This window comes from Siphateles boraxobius, unplaced genomic scaffold (assembly GCF_051911475.1).
Source record: "Siphateles boraxobius isolate OS27281-9 unplaced genomic scaffold, OSU_SipBor_1 18, whole genome shotgun sequence".
In the NCBI taxonomy this organism is placed as follows: domain Eukaryota; kingdom Metazoa; phylum Chordata; class Actinopteri; order Cypriniformes; family Leuciscidae; genus Siphateles; species Siphateles boraxobius.
The window spans coordinates 11,907,984-11,935,628 of record NW_027508788.1 but is presented as its reverse complement, the minus strand read 5'-3'; the positions used below and the strand labels follow the sequence as shown (position 1 = coordinate 11,935,628).

At 39.1% G+C, this 27,645-nt stretch overlaps 1 protein-coding gene across 4 annotated transcripts in view; it reads right to left on the bottom strand.

Annotated features, from left to right (window-relative positions):
* The window catches only part of LOC143741204 (uncharacterized), a 39,835-nt gene extending 21,941 nt beyond the window's left edge, over positions 1 to 17,894 (bottom strand). Inside the window, exons 1-5 of one of the 4 annotated variants that reach the window (XM_077233647.1) lie at positions 17,884 to 17,894; positions 12,976 to 13,018; positions 8,338 to 8,593; positions 7,930 to 8,004; positions 3,027 to 3,341 (exon numbers count right to left, since the gene is read on the bottom strand). In XM_077233647.1, the coding sequence (XP_077089762.1) occupies positions 3,280 to 3,341; positions 7,930 to 8,004; positions 8,338 to 8,593; positions 12,976 to 12,990 (408 nt within the window). In that variant the 5' untranslated portion in view covers positions 12,991 to 13,018; positions 17,884 to 17,894 and the 3' untranslated portion in view covers positions 3,027 to 3,279. Of the gene's footprint in view, positions 1 to 3,026; positions 3,342 to 7,929; positions 8,005 to 8,337; positions 8,594 to 12,975; positions 13,026 to 13,188; positions 13,246 to 13,526; positions 13,624 to 17,883 lie in introns of those variants that run through there. The other 3 variants (XM_077233645.1, XM_077233646.1, XM_077233649.1) reach the window with 3 other exon arrangements.
* Between the last annotated feature and the right edge of the window lie 9,751 nt (positions 17,895 to 27,645).

Below are 27,645 nucleotides of genomic sequence, written 5' to 3'. Positions count from 1 at the left end.
GCTGGAGAAGAGGAAGGGCGGATGAACCCGGTAGCTAGAGAATCAGAAATTTATATCTCCATAGCCTCCCTTTCTGGAGCAGAAAGTGAATATAACTTGCCCTTAGGCGGAGACGTACCTGGCAGTAAATCTATGGCACAGTCATAGGGACGATGAGGAGGAAGAGAAGCAGCCCGAGACTTACTGAACACCTCCTTCAGGTCGCGGTACTCCGGTGGCACATTAGACAGATTCACTGACTCCTCCTGCAACACAGAACGAGAAACAGACGGAACGGCAGACAAAAGACATTTGGCATAACAATCATTACTCCAAGCAGAAACGGAATTTTGGCCCCACTCTGTCCTAGGTCCGTGCTTCACCAGCCACGGGTGACCCAGGACAATAGGAGCGTGGGGTGACTGAGTGAGGTAGAGTGAAGTGCTTTCAGTGTGGTTTCCCGAGGTTATGAGTGTAATAAGTCCAGTGGAGTGCGTGATACCCGGGAGTTCTTGCCCATTGAGTGCGTTGATGGTGATCGTGTTCTCTAACGCAGTGATGGGGAGGTGAAGCTTGCGTGCCAGTGAGAAGTCCATAAGGTTTCCTTCTGCTCCCGAATCCACCAGCGCTTGACAGCTGAAGGAGTGTTCCGCCCACTGGAGTCTAACCGGGAGGAGAGTGGTGCTCGAGGGTCCGATCATGGAGAGCCCGCCCGACAGTAGTCGCCGTCCTACCGCCGGGCTTGGCCTTTTAAAGGACAGGAGTTGATGAAATGGCCCGCCTCCATGCAGTAAAGACATAGACCCTTCGAGCGGCGGTGTTCTCTTTCCTCCCGGGAAAGCCGAGCTCTACCTACCTGCATGGGCTCAGGATCGTTGGGGGGGCTGACCGCGTTCATACTCCGGGCGCTGGAACTCATGGTGAAATCGGCCGTGGGCATCCGGTACGGTCGGCTCTCTCTCTGTTGAAGACGAGCATCAACTCGTAATGCTAGCTCGATCAGTCTATCTAGTGTCTTGGGTAGCTCCAGGGTATAAATCTCCCTCTGAACGCGGTCAGCCAGCCCATGCAGGAACATGTCCCACTGCGCCTCCTCGTTCCACTTGCACTCGGCCGCCAATGTCCGGAACTCTATGGAATAGTCAGAGACTGACTGTTGGTCCTGGCGAAGGTCGGCGGGCCGCCTCGCATCCAGCGACGGCGTGGTCAAACACTGGTGTCATCTCTAGCTCGAGTGCTTGGAACGAGGACCAGCACTGATGTTGGTTCTGCCACACCGCTGTTCCCCAATGAGCCGCGCACCCAGAGAGTAGTGTCATCACCAGGGCTACCTTCGACTCCTCAGAAGCAAATGTCACTGGTTGAAGCGAGAAATAAATAGAGCACTTGGTTAGAAACGTTCCGCAAAGATTGGGCTCGCCCGAATACCTCTCAGGTGCGGGGATGCGCGTTTCTGGTGCGGGGGCACGCGGCTCTGGTTGATGGAAAATCCCTTGGGGAACAGGCGGGGGCGGTGCTGGCGCAGTGGGAACTCTCAGGCGTTGGATTTTAGAGGTGAGCTCGGACACCTGCGTTACCAAAGCCTGTATCGCCTGTCCCGAAGCTCCGATCTGCTCGTCCTGGCGATCCATCCGGGCGTGGTTTCCGGCGAGCATCTGCTCAATGCCGTGATCACTCGCTGAATCCATGAGAAGATGGTCAGATGGTTCTGTCACGCGGCGCTGGAAAATAGTCAAGGATTCAGATGCGAGTGAAAAAGTATTTATTAATCAAAGAGAAGAACAGAAGCTCAAATTGACAGGTAGCATCCAGGGATCGCTCAGTGAATAAGTAGTAGACCGTTCTCAGATAAACTCAGTGTAGAAGTGGCAGATGATCCTCAGGCAGGCTCGGTAACGCAGGGACTCAGTGGACGGAATGCCGATCAGCGTGGAGAAGATCCTTGGGAAAACGTTGAAGAAGCAGGACTGGAACAGGGAACAAGGCACAGACCCAGAAGAACCTCCACAACCATCTGACAGAGACAAGACGAGTGAGCGAACAATATATAGGACATCCTCATTCAGAACAGCTGGCGCCGATCGGCTCATCAGTGGAAAACGAGCCAGCTAATGAGCCGCGCCCATTCACTCAACACACACACACATAGCGAGAGAGAGTCAATGAATCCATGAACCGTGACAGTAACCAGATGAGCTCGTGATGTGAAGTGTCTTCATGACACTTCGCATCATGTATTATATAATGTCAAGGTATTGTGTCTTCTCTCTTTATTCCAGAGCATTCGATGTTTGTATCTATTATCTTTGAACTGATTATGCAACTGGTGTGATATATTTACCTGACATAATAAATTGTAAACATTTGATTTTATTCAAATGGACTTTGCCATAATTTTCAGTAAAGAGTTAAAAAGAATAGTCAAACATTCGCACACATTTAATGATGTAGAAAATCATTAAAACTTTTTCATTTATGGAGTCAGATGAAATAAGTTAATACATGAGAGAAAAGAGTTAATTCATGTGAGAAAATGTATACCATTTAATCAAATTACTTTGCCAAGTGGAAAGACGGTAACGAGCAGAGACCCTTCACCCGGTGATCGAAATCCTTCTTTGGGCCGATCCAGCTGGGCCTTTTAGAGCTTTAATTTATTTTTGACTGAAGAAAGAAAGATTAGAGTATCTTGGATGATATAGGGGTAGGTAAATTATCAGGACATTTTAATTCTGAAGTGAACTAATCATTTATATAGTACTCAAATATTTTTTTCTAGCCAGTTAACAAGCTACAGTATTGAAATTAAATACCTAATGTAATTGTAACATTTAGTGTCATGCAGTCTTCCTGTGGTTGAAAAATTAATTGTGGGATTACATGAGATGATACATTTTAGTACTGCAAAGTGTGTTTTAGCACCATTTCAGTTTATACTGTAACTCGATGTAAAGTGATGATGTTACAATCTCAGGAAGGAAGGACTCAAAAGCAGAAGAATGCTTAACTACAGTTTACTGAAGCATAATAATGAAGACAGTACAAGCCTCATGGCAGCAAATCAGGTTTTGGACAGTTGAGAGGAGAATGATCAGCCAGAGTCCAGGGAAATAAAATCCGGATCGTGAGACAAGAATCAATGTCAGGATGGTCAGGCGAGGAGCGAACAGAACCAACAAGGAAATCCTAACTCACAATTGGAAACAGGCAAGTGTTCACTGCAACAAAGCAATGCACAGAGAGAGGTGATCGGTAAACCTGGGAAATCCCAAACTCCAGCACCATTAACAGTCCAACTGGTCAACAGCAACAGCACAATTTGAGAAGAATGGATCCTGGAGAGGGACGCGGAATCGCACAACCTGGGCAGAGAAAAAACATGTCAGATAAATAAATAAAAACTAGACAAGAAAAAACGGGCAGGTGAACAGCAAAAAGCACAGAACACACTGGCGGAGAACAAAGAGGAAGGAAGCGAAGATATGGCGTAGAAATCAAGCAATAATGGGAGACAGGTGAGCGCAAACAAAAGGACGCGCTGAAACACAAACTGGGGTGTGTTTCCCGAAAGCATCGTTAGCCGGCTATGGTTGCAAGTTCAGTTGTTAATGAGCAGCATAGTTCAATGCTGCTCAATTCAGGGACGTGCAGAGAGTTTCTCAGGGGCTCAAATGTAAAAAAGGGCCATATATATATATATATATATATATATATTAGTAATATAAGTATAAGTATATACTACTATTTATAATGTTTTTTAAAAAAGCCTTTTATGCTCACCAAAGCTGCATTTATTTGATCTAAAATACAGAAAAAGCAGTAATATTGTGAAATATTACTACAATTTGAAATATTTGTTTTCTATTATACTATACTTTATACTATTATATACTAACCTTTGATATTTTTTGCAGGATTCTTAGTTAAAAAAAGAACAGCATCTTAAAATAGAAATATTTTGTAACAATATACACTACCGTTCAAAAGTTTGGGGTCAGTCATTTTCTTTTTCTTTTTTTTATAAAAGAAATTAATACTTTTATTCAGCAAGGATGTGCTAAATTGATATATATAAAAAAGTGACAATTAAGACTTATAAAATAATTTATATTTTAATTTAATGTTGTTCTATTTAACTTTTTATTCATCAATGAATCCTGATCCTGAAAGTATCACAGGTTCAATAAAAAAAACTGTTTCCAACATTGATAATAAATCAGCATATTAGAATGAATTCTGAAGAATCATGTGACACTAAAGACTGGAGTTATGGCTGTTGAAAATCCAGCTTTGCATCACAGAAATAAATTATATATATTTTAAAAGTATTAAAATAGAAAACTATTATTTTAAATTTCATTTACAGAAATCAGCTGCTTGAATGAAAATTGTTGATGTTATCGGACAGACAAAAAAAAAAACGAAAAAAAAAAAACTAATGAATCACTCAATTCTCATAGGCTACCCGCCAATGTGGCAGGTAGATTGACAGTTTTACCCGCCAATTGCAAAATTCACCCGCATTTGGCGCGTGGTCAGGTGTTAATTTCAGGCCCTGTACATGACATGTTAAATTATGTAATATTTTAAAATATGTGAAATTTCGATTTAATTGAATTGACACTCTACCTTTTATTGTTGAAAAAAAAAGTTTACAAATTGCCGTCGTGCCATAGGCCTACTCACTGAAATAACCATATTTGGCTCGAGAGCATCGGTTCCCGAGCAGTCTGTGGAATACGTTTTACACAGTGCATTTTCATTTTAAAACGCATAACCTTCGCTACGGTTGCGCCTGCTGTCCACACACACTAGGCTACTCCGGAGTTTACGACCCTCGAAGGGAGACTGACCTCTTCAGTCAAGTCCGAAGCAAGAGTCACACGCAAGTGATGCAACCCATAGCAACGCATTACGGCAACGACAGCTCAGACTGACAGAAACGTACAAATATACGAGTGCGCCGCTGCACAGAGACACAGAGGGGAGAGAGAGAGAGAGAGAGAGAGAGGGGGGGGGGGGAGATTTCAGAACTCCTGACCTGATATTTAAATACACTATTCAATTAATATATTTGTTTGACAGGGAAGCTGTGCGCAAACAGGAATATATATTATTTTTCAAAAAAAAAAAAAAAAAAAAAAAAAAGCACACCAGAAAAAAGGGCACTTTCTCTCTAGGAATAAAAAGGGCAGGTGCTCAAGCCCCCTTTGATGTCTATGTGTGCACGTGCCTGTTTGTATTCATGAAAACAGCAACATTTCAAAGTGGCTTGTTTGGTGCATAATTGTCCATGTAGCTCTCTCAGTCTCGGCCCCCCATCTCTAGCAGAGTCCAGTTTTGCGCTGTTTGACAGTGTGCGCGCGCTTCGAATGTACGCGCTCAGAAAAAGTGCATCATGTCTGTCAAGTGTTTTGAGCCACGTGTCCCCCACTTGAAAGGGGCTTCTTACTTCTGAATTGAACACTGGATTCCACTCACAAGAATGAGACGTAATTTGCCTTCTCTCAATTTATTGCAGAATTTCAGTAGGTGAAAAACCACAACAAACCAGTGTAAATATTTACAACAAATCTCATGTAAACAGCAATGAACATACATTTAATCTTTAATTAAATTTCACACTGTACACACACGGTTTATACTGGTTTAATCTGGTAAGCATTAGCACAATACCATTTCCTTTGACTATTTTACACCATAGCAAATAAGCTACAAAAGAAATAGCTTTTATCACCAGATTTGCATTATCAGTAAAATAGAATTGAACTATGTTTACCATAATAAATATTTTAACAAATGAATTACACATTTTAAGACAGTGAATTTTAGACAGATTTGATTTAAACAGATTGACATGAATTTCTTAATAGACCTTTTTTAAAATTACCGTTGCCACTACTGCACGTTTAGACTCAGCATTTAAACACTTAATCACAAATTAATATTAAATTAATAACTTAATCAAAAATAACAATGACACTTATAAACAACTCGGTAACCCAAGTCCATCACATCCACCTTTACATGAAGCCACCACACGCAGGTGTTAGTGCATAGATTGCCCAACACAGGGACGAATTTCCTCTTACCGGCAGTCTCTTCAGATGCAAAGCAATCCCGTGCAGTTTAAAATCAAAGTCTTTGACCCAACGTTTCCACTGCGCCCACGCTGCTCACAGTACACAATGAAATGAGTAGCGCGAGCCCTATTTTAAACCCAAGGCGCGTGCCACGCTGATTGAAACCAGCTTCACCTGGCGTGACAGCGGACAATTTGCCGCAACAATGTCAGAACAGAAGGCCAATGAAATGTTTAACTGGCAAAGCTTTAAAGTACGAGCAAATAATGAACTTTTGTGATTGCGAATAAGTGCAGAGTCCTGTAAGTGTAACTCTTCCGCTGCATTAACATGTGATGTGAATTACGTCGAGTTTTACAGTATCGGGAATTGTTTTTACTATTATTTGAAACGACAGGAGGCGACTCGGAGTAATTGCCCTCTAAACCACCATGAATCAGCGGTGAGAATAAGTAAGGTGCAGGTAAATGTTTATTTTAGTACACTTCACCAAAACCACACTACAAATGAATCGTGTTAAGCACTAAACCTTGAGATTATTAGGCTACTTGTTACATTAGAACAAAATAAACGAATCTGAGAATATAGCCTACACAACTAAATTAACGATAACTTACATATTTTCTATTTTCACTAAACATTTTCATTTAGTTTCGAGAACATTTTTTAAAAGGGCTTATGTCTGCTATTGTAAGCTCATTTTGTAAATTTAAGCAACTACTAGACGCATAAACTGGGTGCCGGTGTTGTGCCGAAATTCGACCCCCTGCCAAATTATTACCCCCCTCGTTGAAGTCAGTACCTGATTGCCTAATCCTAACCCCACCCCTAATCCTAACCCCTCCCCCACAACTAATCCTAAACCTACCAATGCTAGGGGGGTAGTAATTTGGCGGGGGTCAAAATTCGGCACAACACCGGTGTGATGTGGTGTGATGAGCCGTACCCTATATGCTCGGACAGATTCAGCTCGAAGTCGTGCATCTTCGAGCCGCGCGCGTAGTTACAAAATCTACAGTGCACACGCCAACTGAAATGGGCCCTTGCGCTCGTGCGTACGCGGCGAACAAACCAAGCTCGAGGCGCAAGAACTGCAGCTGATAGAATGTGCGCTGTAGCGATACTACCATATTTCTTCAAAAGCAGATCATGGAGACGATCAAAAATTGTGATAAGCATAAGCATACTCCATAAGTACAAATGTAAAACGACTGTTGTCATGTCTGAAAACAAACACAAGTAACGGAGTGTACAAAACTGTAGTATGGCACCCGTGCTACTGTGGTAGGCCTACATTTATTCTCGCACAGACCAGTCTTTTCGTGGATATATGTCGCACTGTGTATAGCCCTGTACAGGACCCTTTTTAATGAACGTTTGGTGTAGGTCTAGCCATCTAGATATCTGAACATCTTTGCCAAGCGCAAACCAGTACAGCAGTAATCAATAAATGATCGGGGAGGGTCGTGTCTTTTTTCACAATCATTTTGGAGGGTCATAGAAAACTTTATTGCTGGCGAAGGAAGGGTCAAGTCTATTTTGACTATGGATCTCAAAACTCCATTGTGTAGCCCTTTAAATAAAAATTGAACAGTCCCCTAGCATTAATTAGATCTCAAACAGATTAATTAAAATAATTATTACTCCACCATTTCAGTGACATCATTAACAGCGTAATTGAATGACCACTTTGCAACAGTATGGTTTCGGGAAACAGTCGTGAGCTAGTTGATTTCTTCAACAATGCATCGTACTATGGTTGTGAAGCAGCGAGTTACAACGTTGTACGGGAAACACACCCCTGATGTGCGCGAACGCACGTGGAAAACAGAAACAAAACGAGAAGAAAGCAGAAGGAAGAACAAACCTGTGTTCTGACAGAAGAAGGAAACTGGTTCCTGTTCACGCTGTTCTGCCGTTTGATTATACCAGCAACCGCAATCTGTCATTAAAGAGCATCAAACAAACACTTTGAATTGCACAATAAAATTTACATAAAGATGATGCTTTATCAAACATAACATAAAGCTCAGAGTAGGGGAAATGTAAGGTTTATTTATCCATGAAATGATGATGCAGGTCACAAAGGCTCTGTCACCTCGTTTATCAGTTTCTTACAGTTTTTATGATTTTCATGCGGACACATCTGTTTTTCTTTCAGCTTATTTTTTAAAGTATTTTTGTCGTTTTTGCTTTTACTGAGATTTTGACTCACTTTTAATCCTCTGTCATCATATGCATCAGTCAAAATGTGAATCAAAACCATAATTCTTACTGTTAGGTGTCTCTGATTCGTCACTGTTGTCTTTCACAAGACCCTTTCCTCCAGCCTTCTTCAGTTCAGTTTCCGCCTTCTTCAGTTCAGTTTCCCTCTTCTTCAGTTCTTTCACTCTTTTATCCAATTCCTTCTCCCTTTTTTCCAGTTCTTTCTCCCTTTTGTCAAGTTCTTCTGCTCTTTTATCCATTTCCTTCGATCTTTTATCCATTTCCATCGCGGTTTTCTTAAGGTTTTCTTTCTCTCTCTCACTTGACTGATGTAACATTAAGATTGTATTATTACACGTTTCTTTTACTTGGATTCTTTTACATTTTCATTTATTCATTGGAAAAAGCATAGTTTTATCCACTGTAAATGAAGAGTGAATTCAGCGTATACATTTGATCTGTTCACAGGAACTGTGAACACACTGTGTAAGTTTCATAAGTGAAACCTGGATTTAAATACAGGAGTGAATCCCCTAAATTCAGAGATGGGCATAAATAAATAGTTTACATGTGTTTCAGACATCTATCGATTCGATACCTTTTAGCAACACCAACTTTAAAATAAAATGGGTTTAAGATGTTGTCTGTGCACAAAATGTGTATTTTAAACTCAAATTTCTGGATTAGTATTTTTTATTACGTTGTAGAAATAATGAAAATTAGGCAGTGGTTTTCTATTCCCAATATGCTTTGCATAGGACTGGATAAGGAGAATAAATGTTGAACTTAAGTGTTATTTTATATGTTTTGATTTTAGTGAAAGAAAAGACCTGTTAGTGTTTAATGTTGTTATGTTTGACATGTGAAAGCGTTTCTGTAATGTTGAAGTTTTTGTGGTTACCATTGTGCTAAAGAGTAGGCTAGATATGAGAGCAAGGCAGCGACCCATCGTTCCCACGGCGTTACAGCAAATATGGTATCCCACGGCTCTGGGGTGCGTTTCCGAAAGCATGGTTAGCCAACTTTGGTTTAAGTTCAGTTGCTAACAGCATAGTTAAACGAGTTGGTATTGCACGAAACCTAGATCTAACGAACATTCGCAAACAGCATTGCAAAGTTGTGTGGTTAGAACGACAGCTCTTGACCTGTGGTTAGAAGCAGCGTTTCTAGATTGCATGACATGTGGACTCAATAATTCCTTATCTTGATCCAAATAAGCAAGCTGACATTCAGTACAATCTGTATCTTTTATTTAGAATATATACAAATGTCATTTACCTCTTTCATTTTGTCAAGAGATTTAAAGCATGACTTTTGAAGAGTGCACATAACGTGCTATAGTAGCCTACATAAGAAGGATATGATGATTGAATCTGGAAATAGAGAGAAATAGTCCTCAGATGTCATGTCCGTAATTTATAGCAAAACATCTAGCATTAATTCGATCTCAACAGATTCATTAAAAGAAGTTATTACTCCACCACATGCGTGACATCATTAACTAACGTGGTTGAACGACCGATTTGCGACGGTATGGTTTCGGGATCGAGTCGTGAGCTAGTTGATTTCTTCAACAATGCATCGTATATGGTTGTGAAGCAGCGAGTTATATCGTTGTACGGCAAGGCATGTGATGTCAAGGTTATTTTCGTAAACAAAAACTGAAATTAAGGCTAAAACTATTAGTCAAATATAATCATTTTCGTAACCTGAAATGAAATAGAAATTTCAACATAAACTAAACGATAAAACTAAACGATACTAACAACAGTTACTGAAAAACTAACATAAATAAAATAACTAGCAAAAAAAAAAAGTAATGTTTTCATAATTAATAATAAGCTCTCATCCTGCACTGGAAAATCACTTTTTTTCCATTCTACTGCACTACTTTATTTTTTAATGTATGACCATAATATGGAATCAAAATACTGTCAAAAGTAATATGTGCATAAATCAAAACCATAACCAAAAATGAACATAAAAACAAGCTTATACCAGAAGACTTGTGATGCATCTGATTATGGCAAACAAAATGTAAGTGTATGATAAAGTTGCAGATAAATATGTTTGTCTCTTCTTTATCTAATTCTAGGTGGAGGTGTTTTTGCCCATTCTACTGCCAGCATATTTTTCCATTTTTCAAAGCAAAATCACTTTCTGCACGAACCAGCCCAAAGAAGCAGAAATGGCCAAATATGTATTTCCATCATATACCTTATGCAAATACAGCTGTACATTAATTCCAAGTAAGATAACAATCTCATGTGAAACAGGATACCACACATTTTAGACAAGAACCACACTGAGCAGAAAACGGAAAAAACAAATAGCCTTGCATGTCTTGACCACAGATATTTGTCTGAGTAGAAGTAAACTAAATGTCTGGTCTGAATAGAACACATGAATGTGAGTATAACTATGATTATATGATATAAAAAGATGCAATAGACAAAAAGCATAAATGGATTAATACAAGTTTGAAAGGATTAATCATAGAAATAACATATAATAACATAGAATAACCATAATCATATGCATATTTTTTCTTTTTCTGAAATTAAATCTCTTTAAGTGTTAACCCTGCTAAACTAGAATTACTAGAACTAAATAGCCTAACTTAATTGAAATGTGTTCACAAAATAAAAAAATAAAAATAAACTGAAATTTATAGGAAATTTGAAAATGGTATTAAAATAAAAACTAATTTAAAATAACAAAATTATAATAACCTTGGTGTGTGTGTTAACTACTCCTAACGTGTTCACTAACTGGATGGGTTAAATGCAGAGGAAACATTCTCAGTATGGGTTACCATACTTGGCCTTCACATGTCACTTTCACATTGACTCAGTAAGCAATGACTGCGATAATATCTTACTTGTTATGATAGCTGTGAATTTATAAGATAGATAGATAAGATTAATTAGATCGAGGGCAAAAAAAGACTATAGAATTACACAAGACGCATAACTCATATTGTTTTGAATTGGGGAAATGTGCAACGCTCAATATGGCTGAATAAGTCCAGCTTCCTAAATAAGAGCCGAATTAGAAGCTCTGCTTAGAAACAGTCAGACGCGATTAGCTTGATCCAGCTTGAAAAATGTTGTTTTCTGTCATGATTCAAGTGTTTAGAAACAAAATTAAAGAGACAGTACTTTTCAGATTTCATTGGTGATTTCAATTTAATAGTAAGTTTTGGAGAATTTGCTGTTTCCCTATTCAAAGAGATTCGTTTCAAAGATGGCCGTCGAGTGAAATGACTTGTCACAAAGGGACATTACTACATCTCCAGTAGTTGCAGTGACTATTTTTTTTAACTTTTTTTTTTACTAATAAACTTTTTTTGTTGTTTATGCTACAAATTAAATTCCTTTAACTCAATGTAGCTTGAAAACGGTTGCGTACTTTTTTTCTTTCTTTTTTTTGCTGAGCCAACATTATTTATTTATTTTGAGTACAGTCTTCATTCTGTAAACGAAATACACACAAATACTTATTAAACCTACAAGAGTTATTCAGTCTAATTTTCTCTTTGTACTTTGTTGTATGATGAACATTAATGACACACTTTAAGAGCTAATTAGCAGCCTGTCAGTGTGTGAATACTGAATTTGAGTTGCTTTTTCGCACTTTCAATAACTCCTTTTAACATCAAGCACGTCCCGCTATTTATTACTCATCCATCCATGTTCCTTTTTTGCTCTAACGAGTCAATAATTCCTGCTAAACTAAAAGCTTCACAGATTAATTTGCATACCGCGATATATAAAGGGTTGGCCTATAGAATAGGTTAAATTTCTCACTTTATATCATCACCACGATATAGCCTGTATCATCATCATATTACCCAGTCCTAGAAAGCAGATTGCAAAACACATTTGACTAGCTTGTTGACATAACCAACAAACTATTAACAATCAAGACTGGCTAATGCTTTAGTCCTTCATGTTAACTGAAAGCAAATCTGAACGATTTTGTGTTTTAACCTTAATCAACAAGTAGAATCAAACATGGCATCCTAACTTTATCTTATTCCAGAAAACTCCCTCAACCGATGCAAGATGAAAATAAAGTCATAGGCCACTTACACACTGCAGTTACATTCGGTTGTCAGTTCACCTTTTAGTGATTAATCACATTCTGTTCAGTAATTTAGTAATTTAGTAATTAGTAATTCAGGAGTGACAACTGCATTCTACAACTGAATTAACTCCCGAGAAATGCAGATAGAATAGTTAGTTTGTTAGTGAATTTAGAAGCAGTGTCTATGTGGCCATTACTGAAACTGTGACATTGCTATGCTATTTTAATGTACCAGTGCTAACAGGGCACTACAAATATTTTTTTTTGTGTGTGTGTGTGTGTGTGGTTTAGTCTATTCCTCCTGCCATCATGTTTTAACTGTTCTAAAACACTCCACTTATTGTGTGAACGTGTTTTGTCTTTATGCATTTTCATTGTGTCAGTTTTTTAAAATAAATTTTCAGTGATGATCTCGGACATTTTCTTTTTTTTAGCACAGTGATTGTGCATCTGCTAAATGAACAAATGTATATTTAACATACAAAATTGAAAGAAGCTGATTTAATAGGCTATATCAAAACAACAGCTGCATTATAATGTGAAATACTTATGAAGTTCATAAGCTGCATAATTATGTTAACTGTGTCAAACTTTTAAATGAAAAATATATATGACTTACATTTGCTGCCCCCATTTTCTTCTGAGGTCCGGTGTTGTTTTACACAAAATCTGTAACAAAACCCATTTAAAGAAAGCATAAATGTAACGTTGAGAATCACAATATGACTTTATGCAACAAAAAACTACACTTTTTTGGAGATTGGCATTTGGAGATTTTATATTCTGTAAAATAAAAATGAAGTTAAAGTAAGTAATGCTGTTTCTGACTCACCAGGATTCCCCAAAAAATTTATGTGTGTGTTAATTTCAAACTCTCTCTGTGAAGTCAGACGCTCTGCTGAAGCATATCTGATTCTGCACAATGTATATGCGACTTGTGCTGTCACGTGATGAACGTATGACTCAAGCCCTTTTTTTACAGTAGATGCTCGATCCCGAAGACTCGGGATGAACGAACATTTGATGTGTTTGGGGAATTTGGCGCTATTAACATGTTGTAACATTTTAATGATATTCTGCTGCAATGAATGAAATAACTTGAAAAAAAGATTTGTTCATTTTGATGAATGAGATTTAAAGATCCGAGTCAGTAAAATAATCCGAACTTACCATTACTAACTCGAGGTTCAGGACTTCACTGTCCTTATCGCTGGTAGAGATGGATGGTCCATTGTTTGAAATAAAAAAATGTCCGTCCTTTCCTGAATTCGACACAGAATTCTCTGTTATACACACTGGTAGGATATATGAGAAAGGCTTTCATGAAGCTGAAACCAATTTAACATCCTCAAACATGTTCATTGTTCACTGAATGGAAACTGGAAATTATTGTATAGATGTACAAGCTTATCAATCAACACACCACCTATATTGAAAATGACATTGGGTTGCACTGTTATCCTCGCTCCGATGCGGATCAACAGGTCATCAAATTGTAGGACAGGCGGAAGTACCGCTGAAAGCGGCAATCATCCAGGCGCAGCTCCTGGAGCAAATGGTGAAACTCGCCAAACTGGGTTCGCCTCCGAAGGGTGGACCCAAATACGGCGACGATGATCCCTACGCCGCTGTTCTGTCCTCCAGAGCAAATACAGAGCGGTGACTCTCTCGATGAATGCTCAATCAACATTAGCTGTCTTGTAAAAAGATGTCAGCCAACAGAGTTCGCCTCCGACGCTCGTCAAGAGCGAAATTGTTATGCTGCGTTCACACCAGACGCGAGTAGAGCGTCAAATTTGAACCTGCCGCATCTAGTTATATGCTTGAACACTTTGAATCCATTCGCGCATCAAGAGCGAAATTGATGCGCGTCAACTTCGCTTCAAACTTTTGTTTTTTACGCTCGTCAATTACGCTCTTGACGCCTGAATGGATTCAAAGTGTTCAAGCGTATAACTACATGCGGCAGGTTCGAATTTGACGCTCTATTCGCGTCTGGTGTGAACGCAGCATAACCCTTGCTGCAAGAAGGAAAGCACGGACCCCATCGAACTTCTTCGGGGGGTCTTCTCAGCGAGAAGAACACCAATCGATGAACAGGTTCCACTTCAGGGCGTAAAAACGTCTCGTGGACAGCGCCCGTGCTGAAGTGATGGTGTTAAGTACATCTGGGGGTAACTCACCTAGAACCTCCACGTCCTGTTGAGGGATTACACATGGTCTTTCCAGAGGTCTGGACGCGGGTGCCATAGGGTGCCCCGTCTCTGAGTGAGCCAATAGGAAGCCACTAGAAGGTCTTGCTCCTCGTCCTCTCTGACTTTGCACAGTGTATGCGCAAGTATGCTCACTGGGGGAAACGCATATTTGCGGAGGCCCCGGGGCCAGCTGTGTGCCAGTGCGTCCGTGCTGAGTGTTCCCTCGGTCAGGGAGTAAAACAGCTGGCAGTGGGAGGTCTCTGAGGAGGGAAACGGGTCTACCTGAGCCTCCCCGAACTCTCTCCAGATCAGCTGAACTTCCTGAGGGTGGAGTCGCCATTCTCCCGGAAGCATAGCCTGTAACAGCTCGTTGAGCATACCGGGGACACACATGGCTCGAAGCCACCTCAGATGGTTCGGACTCCAGAGGAGGAGATGGCGGGCGAGTTGCGACATGCGACGGGAGCATAGACCACCTTGTTGGTTGATGTACGCAACGGTCGCAGTGTTGTCCGTACAGACCAGCATGTCCCTGCCCTGTAGCCATCTTTTCAAGCGGCTCAGGGCGAGATGTACTGCTAGCAACTCGAGGCAGTTGATGTGCCAATGCAGTTGAGGGTCCGTCCACATCCCTGACACTGCATGCCCGTTGTACGTGGCACCCCAGCCGGTGGCAGAGGCATCTGTGAATACCACAGCATGCCTGGACACCTGTTCCAAGGGGACTCCTGCCCGCAGGAACGAGGGATCTGACCACGGGTTGAAGGTCTGGCGGCACGCCGGTGTGATTGCCACCCAGTGAGTGCCGGGATCCCACGCCCATCTCCGGACTCAGCCGTGAAGCCAGTGCAGAAGCGGTCTCATATGAAGAAGGCCTAGCGGGGTTACCGCTGCTGCTGCTGCCATATGCCCCTGGAGCCTCTGAAAGAATTTCAGTGGAACCGCCGTCCTGCCTTTGAACGTGTTCAAGCAGTTCAGCACCGACTGAGTGCGCTGCTCTGTGAGGTGTGCGGTCTGTGCGACGGAATCCAACTCCATACCGGGAAAATAGATCCTCTGCACAGGGGAGAGTTTGCTCTTTTCCCAGTTGACCTGAAGACCCAGCTGGCTGAGGTGCCTGAGCACGAGGTCCCTGTGTTTGCATAGCTAATCTCGAGTAGTTGAGGATGCGAGCGCCCTGTTCTCACATGGGAACAAGGGCCCCCTCCATGACTTTCATGAAGACATGGGGGGACAGGGACAGCCTGAAGGGTAAGACCTTGTACTGGTATGCTCGATCATCGAACGCAAAGCGCAGGAACGGCCTGTGTCGAGGAATAATCGAGACATGAAAGTACAGGTCCTTCAGGTCGATCGCTGCAAAACCAATCACGAGGACGAATGCATTCGAAAATGCACCCCTGCGTGAGCATTCTGAACGGCAGCTTGTAGAGGCTCCAATTCAAAACTGGCAGCTGATGCAAATGATTGCACGAATGTGTATTGGCTTGTTTTAGTTTCACTCTAAGTAGATTGGCCCCTCTAGCGAGATTCCTATTGGTCAGTCATGACCTATACATTGTAGTGACTGACCGATAGGGAACCGCTTTTTTCCATTACGAAATGTTCCTCCATATCATACACCACAAATCACATTTGATGGCTTGCTTTTCATTGTAACTAGTGTCTGCAACTATACCAGGGGACAAGACCCTGAAGAGAAGAATATTATAAAGAGCTAATGGGAATCGGCTTTCAAGAGCCAGCTGAGACCATGAGGTGATTGTCATTATTTGTTGTGGAGACAGTAACAAACTTATGATGTTGGTTGCTTTATGGGCATGATAAATGTATATAAATGTTGATATTGAACTAATATGTCTCTATCATAGTTTTAACTCCTGAAGGTCATCAGACATGGCCTGGGATAATTTCAAGACATGGTGGTGGCTAAAGATTAAACAGCTTTTGGAGATTCAAGAGAAAGTCTGGATAAAAAAGGTTCTAATTTGAAAGTTAAACATTTACATTTGGGGTGGAGGATGTTGCTGATTGGCTATCGTGCTTGTCAGTTAAGACAATGAGTGGCCGCGCCTTGGAAGGCGGGATCAGCATTAGCGTGATGAGTGACACCTGGTGAAGTGGATACTTAAAGACCATGCTGCTGCAGGCTGGCAGAGAGAACCTTGTCCTGTCCTGTCCTGTCCTGTCCTGTCCTGTCCTGTCCTGTCCTGTCCTGTCCTGTCCTGTCCTGTCCTGTCCTGTGAGAACTTTGCCTTGCCTTGTCTTGAGAGAACCTTGTTTTGAGAGAACCTTGTACGTTGTTCACATGTATGCTCATTGATCTTTGTTTTGGCTGCGTCCAAAACCTTCTCCTTTGTGAGCGTGGCGGTCTACAGAGAAGAAGGGGTTAAGTAAGTTTGTCACGTGACATACATGGTGCACACGTAGTGAAATCTGTCTGTATTAAAACACTAGTTAGGGAATTGTGCCACCCGCTGTATTTATGTTTTTTAGTTAGTGTAGTTTTAGTTATGACGTCTGGGACGTTGAAGATTTTTCTTTTTGGGTTTTCTTTGTATCCTAGTATTAGTTGTTTAATGTGTTAGATAACCTTTATGTTTGTTACTTTCATTACTTTGGCACAATTCATTTTCCCCTTTTTTCTTTGTGGTTGGTTCTGTTATATCTTTATTCATTATCATATTTATTAAAACTTATTCACTTTATTCAGTGGTCTCTCATGTTTTCTCACCTCATTCAGTGTTATAGTGTGACGTGTCTGAGATGGTTATATGTGTTCCCCTCCTAAAAGCCCTAGACGGGTATGAGTCATAGGAGGGTCATAACACAAGAATGAACCAAATTTGCCATTAAAAGTAATCGTTCGTTCAACAATACATTAATCAAGCATACAACAACATGACTTTCCAAAATCAGGTAGAGCAGCTGCAGCATTGTATTCCTCAGTACAATATTAAAATATCAAAAAGAGCAACAGATAATATATTTGTTTTTACAACAGAATTGATAGCCATATCCTTAGCCTTACAATGGATAGAAGAAAAGCAACTTGAAAGTAGTGTGATATGTACAGACTCACAATGAGTCTAGAAGTTCAGAAAGTGGAACATCCTCAGCAAGATACGATATTTTAAATGAAAGATTACCGAAGTTATATAGTATAAAGCACTTAGGCGTAAAGGTGAGTTTTTTGTGGGTTCCAGCCCATGTTGGAGTAAAGGGGAATGAGAAAGCTGATAAACTGGCAAAGGAATCATTGAAAGATCCTGAGATCAACATCAGAGTACAGATGGGTTAAGTGGAAATTAAGGGGTTGATTGGACCTGAAGTGAAAAACAGGTGACAGACAGGGACGTCCTTAGCCCTATTTTAGGGGGGCTGAAGCTACCCCCAAAATGTTCCTAAGCCCACCTAAATGATAATAAGAACAACAATAACAATTCGATTTATCAATAACCTCATTGGAATGAGTATCCTCTAGTATTAGTATTAGTTCAAATCTCCTGGAATCTAGTAGCCTGGTTAAAACCAGACCCTTCTCAGTCGTAACTGAGTTAGGGTCTGGGGAAGGTTCATTGACAGCTCACTTCCAAAGGGGTGTCACCAACAGACGTCGCTCAAACGCCTCTGGGTGCAATTGGATAGACCTTCAGATCAGATCGATCGTCATCTTGTAAAGCCCGCCTCGATTTGGAAAGATTGGAAATGAGCTTTTATGGGCTCTTCGCCAGACTAACTTGCAGAGCAAATCTAAATTTGCCGGAAGTTTGTCAGTTTTTTCCCAGGCTAGGAATCTAGAGCTTGCGAGCTCCAAACCGTGTAGCGCGCGCACGACAGAAGGCGAGAGAGCAAGAGACCTTGCGTGTGTGTGCAAATGTGCGCGTGTGTGCCTGACAAAGCGCATGTAAGCCTATGTATTGGGCATACAACACTAAATCAAAGTTTATATAAAATAGATCAACATGAAACTGGTAAATGTGGATATCCAGAAAGTAAAACATATATTACTAAAATGTACAGCATACAATAGAGAAAGTCTTATATGAGTTCAGTCACTAAAGGATAGGGGTGTAAGCAATTATTTGTCACAGAATGGTGAAATAGTGAAGCGAGGATTCATGTGCCGGAATGAAAGATATTAAGTTTTATTATTAAGTAATACAAAATAAAACAAAAACTAGCCCGAGGGGGAATACAAGACAGGCATCAGGAAACTAGACTTTGGCAGAAAAGATACAACAAAGACTTTGATTTGGCTCTGTCACCAAACCAAGATCTCAACTAGAAAGAAGTGACAGAACCCTAACATTACTCACTTAAATTATATTAGGAGAAGAAACACATTATAATACATGAGGAATTATTCATTTTTAAATAATGCAGGACTGGTAAAAAAAAAAAATTTAAATAAATTATTATTATTTCTTTTCAAAAGTTTTTTGTAACTTTTTTATAAACCATATAATGGTGTGTTTTGCTTGTAATGGTTTTGCTTGTTATTACCAGGATAATACCAGAGCTAAATGCTGTTGGTAATTATGGTAAATGTTAAATTAGAATGAACTACTAAAATAAGGAGGTAACTGGCTTTTTCTGTATAGCCTATATGTTCAGTTCTAATAAACTTTCAAATAAATAATTTAATAATTAAGACAGTAGGTAAGTCTGTCAAGTTAAGATAGAGATTTGTATAGGCCTAATTGATTAAACAGTAAATGTATCTACTTTACTACATCCTAACTAACCAATGTTTTACTGTCAATTGTCAATTTTCTTTCTTTCTTTTCTTACTTAGGCCTACTGACTTACTTGTATACACTGTGAAAAGTGTTCAGTTCCCTTAATTCACTTCCACCCCTTCTGTCCCCCGTTTTAGACCAATGTGGGGTCCAATACCACCACATCTTGTCTTTCCATAGAGGCTGCTTCAAAATGTTAGTTCATCATTATGAACTTGCAAATGGATCCAACTTACTGAACACTCTTGAAGCAGTGAGTCCCAATGAAGAATGTAAACAGATCCACTGATAAGCCGCTTTCTGTATTATTTTGTCAGTCCATGCGTGGCGGATTCAATCACAATAGCCGAATCGTTATTATTGGCAGCACATTCATTTTCATAACCTGCATGGAAACCATAACATATTCTAATGGGTTTTCACAAAGTTTATCTTCAGTCACAGCTTTCCAAGGAAATGTTCCCGACCCATAATGTGATAAACCATCATAAGCAATTCAAGGTTATTCTTTCTTTCTTTGTAGCCAGGCAAGTTGTTGTTCAACTTTCCGATCAGAATCAAAACCCTGGCTAACCATTTCCAGCTAATTTCTTTGAAGTGAGGGTTTCAGAGCACAGCTGCTTACAGCGTTTGCTCTCTTACCTCTCACTATTTGTTTCAGGACTGATCAGGTTACTGATCAAGTTACTCAATTTGTCTGCCATATCAAAATCACGGTTTAAACTCACCCAAGTTATTTTGCAGAGATGGAGGCGGCGATCTTTGACAACACAGCTTGGCTTTGCGAGATGAAACTGCAAAGTATACTCCAAAGTTCTAGTCCATGCCAATTTGGGTAACAATTTTTATTTTTCTTGGGATCTGATGCATCCCTGCCAAACAACAATATTTATTTTATTTTATTTAACTAAATCCCTATCTGAACCACTGAATTCAGGGCACCCCTATCTGGAATAGGAGAGAAATCGAGAGTCAGGTTTGCGATTTTACACTTGAGAATCATCCTAATGTCTTTACACTCTGTCCAGTGATGCCTACACCACCCAGCCTCTCACCGGAGCCACCGGATCCGTGAGTGAAACTATCACTCCCCCTTCTCTCAACCTCTTCAACCCAGACATTCCCATTAAAATAATAAAATCTTACTACCTTGTTTGTTGTGTTGTGGCAAAAAATGATTATCAAACCATCATCAAGGCATAAGAGACACTCTGAATCAAATGGTCTTTTAAAAAGTATTTATTCTTAAAAGAAGGCCCAGTCACAACACAGAAGTTACGCTGTAGTGTGAGTGAGACCCTGACAGGAAGAGCCTGGCAGCCTTTATACTATTCTCAAGGTCTTTACTCAGCGGGTTTCTTTTCCCCGTGCTCGTTCAAGATAAGACATATGCTGTTGCATATCCTTCTATTCATCAATAGTTAACACTTAAGACCAACAAAGGTACATACTAGGGTAAATACTAGGATCAAAGGTCCCTTCCCAGCTGTTCCCAGAGTGTCTTACTCCTTAATTTTCATAGGTATACAAACATACATATAACCTGTTCACATATCACAATAGAAATGTGTGACTCACACTACTTTGTAATACCTACTGAGGATCAATGAAAATCAAAATTTCGATTACAGATGATTAATCAAGGAATGTCACAGAAGAATAATTGCCTGCATTCTCCACCATTAACTGTTAGGGGATTTACAGTTAAAGACCCAAGGACCAGATTTGATTAATTAAAACCAGGAGTTAGAAGTGCAGTCAATTTAAGACAAGAGTCAGAATTATAATAAATAAAAGAACATTTTTACTGAAGATAGTTTGCTCTCAGATATATCATATAGATGTTTAAAGAACACATGAAAGAACATTCTCGATAATTAAACTGGTAACTTCTATAACAAAGTTAGAATCTCATAAGCCTAGAGAAATCATTCAACTCATTTGATATTTAGAAGGAAAAATATTGATCAATACCTTGTTTATAATCACACATTAGATATACTTTGAAGCAGCAGTGGATTCCAGAATCCACCCCTTCAGTAAATAACCTTGATGCTTAATTGAAAAAATTAAGTTATGTGAACTTGACAATTCCACATTACTTAATTACTGAAGTTTATTTACTTAATCATTTTAAAGCAACACTATGTCTTTTTTGCGGTTTTTGCTCTCGGTGTCCCCCTACAGTTGGGAAACAGTATTGTCTTCTACAGGGGATACACGTACATTTGTTGACAAGCCGATACCGTCTTGAGTTCCCAAGTCTTGGGCAGACTGCCAGTGTCGCGTGTGAAATGTCTTCATCCCAGGTACATTGGCATATATTTCAGCATGTCATATGAATATAATTTCATGGTTTTTATTTTTTTTATTTTTTTCAAACATCAAAAGATCGCGTAGCTCATGTTTACAAGACAGCGTCATTAGGCTATAGTAGCCTATTGGCTACTGTTTTACATAACGGATATGCTAATTCATTCAATGTTTGTATGGTAGGTAATAGCCATATATCATCAATATTATAATATTAAGCTACCATAGACGAATCTGCAAATTTGAAAATCGATTTGCATTATAGCCTGAGGCAAGACACTTTCACCAGAAAAATGAATAAACAAACATGACTATCAGCCTGCAGACATTAGGATAGTTATCCTGAAAGATTATTTATTATAACCATCGTAAACCAGCATGTTAGTGTTTAACGTTACTAGCAACCAGATTGATAATTCGCTACTCTACTAGCATTAACTTACTTGATTCATGAAGACAAATGGAGGACCAGATAGATTCTGTAACATGGCCAGGCCATGTTATTCAGCCTTTTACATTTCGTGCGGTAGTCAGCTCCCTGACTCCCTGATTTATTTATAAATTTATAAACACTTTATAGATGACTGACTGCTGCGCTTGTGACAGGGTGCATGTTACTGAAAGAACGAGCAGAGAGAGCCGGTCGCGCGCACCCGCCCGCACTCTCACCGTCTTCAAACTGTCTTGCTCTCCCTCCTCGTCCGGCCTTTTAATTTGTCACTCTCCCTTTTTCATTTTTTAGACACCTCTGACAAAACCTTTGCCTTCTTCCTTTTAGTTGTTGCTTCGGCCACGACAACAACATACAGACGGAGACGGGTATCAAACGCTAGTTGGGCTCTCACGTCAGAATTTGAGGAAGTTGGGGGTGGTGGGGGGAAGTGACATATGCCGTAAAGCAGTCGAATTTTGTCGTTTTTTTTGTGCTCGGGTAACTACCCGAAACCCGAACTTACATAGTGCCAGTAAAAGCGATACAGACACTGTCAGGCTATGGCAGACGTGTCATTCAACCTATTGTAACTCGATGTACCATCTCAAGGGTCTTGGAAATATATTATGAAGGTTGAAAAACTACATAGTGCTGCTTTAACGGGTTTCTTCAATTTTTTTAAGTTAAGTCAGCTGATCACTTTTTACAGTGATGTGTCACAATACAGAGGGAAGTAGACAAGTAAGTGATACGTAAACAGTTTTATTGAGCAGTGGCACGGATCTGAACAGTTATGCTGACAGGTGAGCTTGTGGCAGAGTGATAGAATGGATGAAGGACTTCGCTGGATGATAATACGGGTCTGTGTCTTGTAGATGAACGGAGAGAGAGCAGCAGGCTGTAGGCGGATGACAGGTGGCTGAAGATGGATGACAGAAGACGGAGTTCAGGTAAGGAATCCTTGAAGTGGGTAAGGACAGGTAGGTATCAGGGTAGTCTGTTTGCGACCAGACAAGGGAGTGAAGGAGAAGAGAGTATATACAGTTGTGCTCAGAATTAATGGCACCCCTGGTAAATAAGATAAAAAATAAAAAAAAGTTTATCCTTTTGATCTTTCGTTCAAAAAAATCGCAAAAATCTAACCTTTCATTAAAGTAAAATAACACATCCAACCCCGCCCACATCCAAGTGTGATGTCAGAAGCCACTCCCATGTCCAAAGGTCATGTCAATCACAGTACTGATTGCCTGGGGCAATCTTGAAGGACATCTTAATTCTCTAATTGCACCAAGAGGAGGCAAGGAACGACGAGCGAGGAAGCTTCCTGAGGAGTCATGAGCGAGGACACACAGGTGTATTCTTCCCTCGCATCCTAACGGGGTGGAGCTAAAATGCGAGGAAAGGGAGCGTGGGAAGGAAACGAGGATGCACAAATAAGAAATGAGAAGCACCCATAGTTCTGTCACGAAACTCTAGATGATGCAGGCTTATAGGTCCATAGGTTAACTCAATCTGCTAGCAATCACACTGCTAGCTTTCAAAAATTGAAAAAGGAGAAAAATGCCTTGCAGGTGTGCAATGATAAATTGTTCTAATAGTGGCCAAGGGTTGTCCTATTTCTCATTTCCCAAGGACGAAAAAAGGTAACATATGTGTTAATTGTCAAATATATATATATATATATATACGTATATATATATATATATATATATATGTATATGTATATATATATATGTGTGTGTGTGTGTGTGTGTGTGTGTGTGTGTGTGTGTGTGTGTGTGTGTGTGTGTGTGTGTGTGTGTGTGTGTGTGTGTGTGTGTGTGTGTGTGTATTTTCGGCGTGGTCTTTTAAAACAATAAAACAAAAACTCTTCTAGCACGTGTATTTACCTGTGTCAGCTGTGTTGTCGATGCCTAGAGAGGAAAGAAAGTGCAGATCGCGAAAGCACCAAAGCGACTGAAGGATTGCCGTAATCGTACGATGTGTATGACGTCATTGACATTTTAAAAGACTTGTTAAAGCAAATAAGTGACTCTAAAAAAATCTAACACCCAGTAATGAGTAATTTCTTTGCATCTCCTTTCGAATACAACATTCAAATTACTAGACAAAAAATTATATCCTGAGAAAAGTGGATTTTGAGTGGTATATCTCCATAGACCTCCATTCATTCTGCACTCGTCCTGTGAGCGCCCTCATATGGAGCCAGAGTGGAACTGCAACCAGTTCAGAAGCCGGAAGTTCACTGAGAGTGAAAGTTCTCCCTTTATTAGATATTCTCTGGCAGTGCGGTGTGCTTTCAGAAACCATTTTCTTTCCCTAACTCCACTACCAGTCAAAAGTTTTCGATCTGTATGTTTTTTAATGTTTTTAAAAAATAAAATAAAAGGTCTCTTTTACTCACCAAGGCTGCATTTATTTGATTAAAAATACAAAAAACAGTAATCTTGTTCAATATTATATTACAATTTTAAAAAGCTGTTTTCATTGTGAATAATTTATTTTTGTGATCAAAGCTGAATTTTCAGCATCATTACTCCAGTCTTCAGTGTCACATGATCCTGCAGAAATCATTCTAATATGATGATTTGATGCTCAAGAAACATTTATTATTATCAAGGTTGAAAGCAGTTATTTTCATTTTTATTTCAGGAATCTTCTTAGATGAATAGAAAGTTTAAAAGAACAGTATTTATCTGAAATATAAAAGCTTTTGTTACATTAAACACTGTCGTTCAAAAGTTTGGGGTCAGTAAGATTTTTTTTGGGGGGGGGGGGAGAGAAATAAAATAAATCAATACTTTTATTAATCAAAGGTGAATTAATGATCAAAAGTTAAAAAAGGATACATGCAGTATTTTTTTACTTTCTATTAATCAAAGAATCCTGAAAGAAATGTACACAAATGTTTTCAACAATGATAATTAGTTTTTTGTGCATCAAATCATTATCATCATATTAGAATATGATTTATAAATGATCATGTGAGTAATGATGCTGAGTAAATTCACCTTTGATCACAGGAATAAAATACATTTTAAAATATATTAAAAATAGAAAAGTTATTTTAAATAGTCAATATATTTTACAATATTACTGTTTTTTTTTTAATCAAATTAATGCAGCCTTGGTGAGCAGGAAATACTTTTAATAATTTTAAAACATTAAAAACCTTACTGGTCCAAAACGTTTGACTGGTAGTGTATCTGCCACGGGTAATCCACTATATTGCAGCAGCACGTCTTGCTCACAGCAGTGTGTCGTGAATGTATTGGCAGTAAAATCATATCACAGGCCTTCATAAGCTTAACTGATTTTACTTAAAAGGAAGTGATGCATCTTTCTACACAGATGCTGTCAGACACCACAACATCAAATGCAGAGAGAAACTGACACAAGTGGCTTCTTAAAGAAAAGAAAAGGTTTCATTAAAGATTTTATTATTATAATGATGCAAAAAACGGCTTCAGGAAGGGAACATGCTTAAAAAAAACTAACTTAGATGCCAATTCTTTCCTAAGAAAATAGAAATTAACAGCAGTCTTTCCTTCCTCACTGCTCATACACAGGAGAAAAAGAAGTGCAAAAGAAAGAGCACCCCTCCCTACAACGCTCCCTGTTCTCATGACAGGATACCATGTACTTTATCCATGACAAAGGAGTCGATAGGTCCCTGTTTTCCAGACCTTTTCTCCATCATTTTCCTCCAGTAACTAACATGAGCTGCTAATTATGGAGAAGCATCTGAATCATGATTTCTTGGATTTCTTTAATTTATTTTGTTTTAAAGAGCTGGGGCTGGAGATGAGGAGTTCCCCATGGTCGCTCTCTCCTTTTTGTTACATTTTCCCTTAAAGGGGTAATTCACTTCAAAATGAAATGTCATCATTTACTTGCCCTCAAGTTGTTTCAAACCTGTATGAGTTTCTTTCTTCTGCTGAACACAAAGGAAGATATTTTGAAGAATGTGGGTAACCAGACAGTTGATGCACATTGACTTCCATAGTATTTTTTCCCATCAACTGTCTGGTTAACCACATTCTTTAAAATATCTTCCTTTGTGTTCAGCAGAAGAAAGAAACTCATACAGGTTTGAAACAAATTGAGAGCAAGTAATGATGACAGAATTTTCGTTTTTGGGTAAACTATTCCTTTAACTCTATAGATTCCCTGAGGGATCGTAACACTGTTCAGTTTAACATTAATATAAGGAATACTGTAATTATTTTCTCACTCTGTGTTTTTTTTCTTCAAATAACAATTGACAGAAACATACAGTAAATCGTTTCTACAGTAAGGCAAAGCTGGTAATACAGCAATGTATAAGCTACAAAATTGACAACAATGTAAAGTTTCTGCGGTAAAAATTGATTGAAAATACAATATGAAAACGACAGAAATCGTGCGATCTTCTGTAAACAAGCTTGTTTCGAGATGAACAAAAGGCAGTTCTTGCCTGTTTTCTGTCACGTTTGACCTTTTTATGCTTTAACTTCAAAGTTTTAGGTCTTAAACTGTTGACTTGATCAGAATATTGCATCATTTCATGAATTACACAATGAAATCAAAATGAACAATTCTTGTGTTTTTTGTATGGAATATTGCAGTATTTATTATAAATATATATTTTTTATCATTCAATCATTAAAAATTCAACATTGAACCAGAGAATACAATAACTTTGCAATATTCTTTGCAAAATATTTTGATTAGTTCAAAGATCTCATGAAAATATTTTAGATGTTTTTAACAATTTATATTTGTTTACTTCATAAACATTGTCTCTTTGTAATGTTAACACAATGTTGAATTATTTTACACACAGATCATTAACAGTTAAATCAGGAAATATAGTGTGTGGAAGTCATGATTTTAATTTCATTCTAAGATGTTTTAATGTTTTAAAGCCCAATATTGTTTAAAAAAAAGTGATTTCACAGAAATATTGCATTCTTGGTAAATATTACATCTAACACCATAAGTGGCAACGAAATGTATAAATATTTTGTATTAACACAGAAAAATGACCTTTACATCAGGTGGTTAAAAGTCATTGCAAAAGTACCTCAGAAAAAGACGAATTATAACAGATGTTTGCAGTCAAATATGAACAAAATGAGTCATAATCAATTGTTTCTTTTAACAAATCTCTTTGAGACCCACTAGTGAGATCTTGCATTATGAGAATCTTGGGCAGCTGAAAGATGTAAATAAATTGCAATGCTATTATTTTCAGTCTGTTCCTCAAACACAGCATCACATGACATCAGAAGACTCAGAAAATAGTGCACGCTGTTCTGAATACTGCTATGATACTGCATGGTAGTTTTTCGTTTTAGCGACTGATAGCTGTGGTTACATCAACTTCCAGTCACTCTATGAAAAAGAACAGCATGAAATTTTATAGTCGTACAGGTTTGGAATGACATAATAGTCAGTATATGGTGACAGATTTTCATTAGAAAAGAAGAAAAAAACAGAAAAGCTACTATCAGGCTGTTATTCATTGCTGTTTCGTCTTACTGGTTTCTGGATCCACTGGCTTGTGAAGCATGTCTGATCTTCAGCTCTCCTTCACATTCATCTAGAGTGCTGATTTTGTCCCT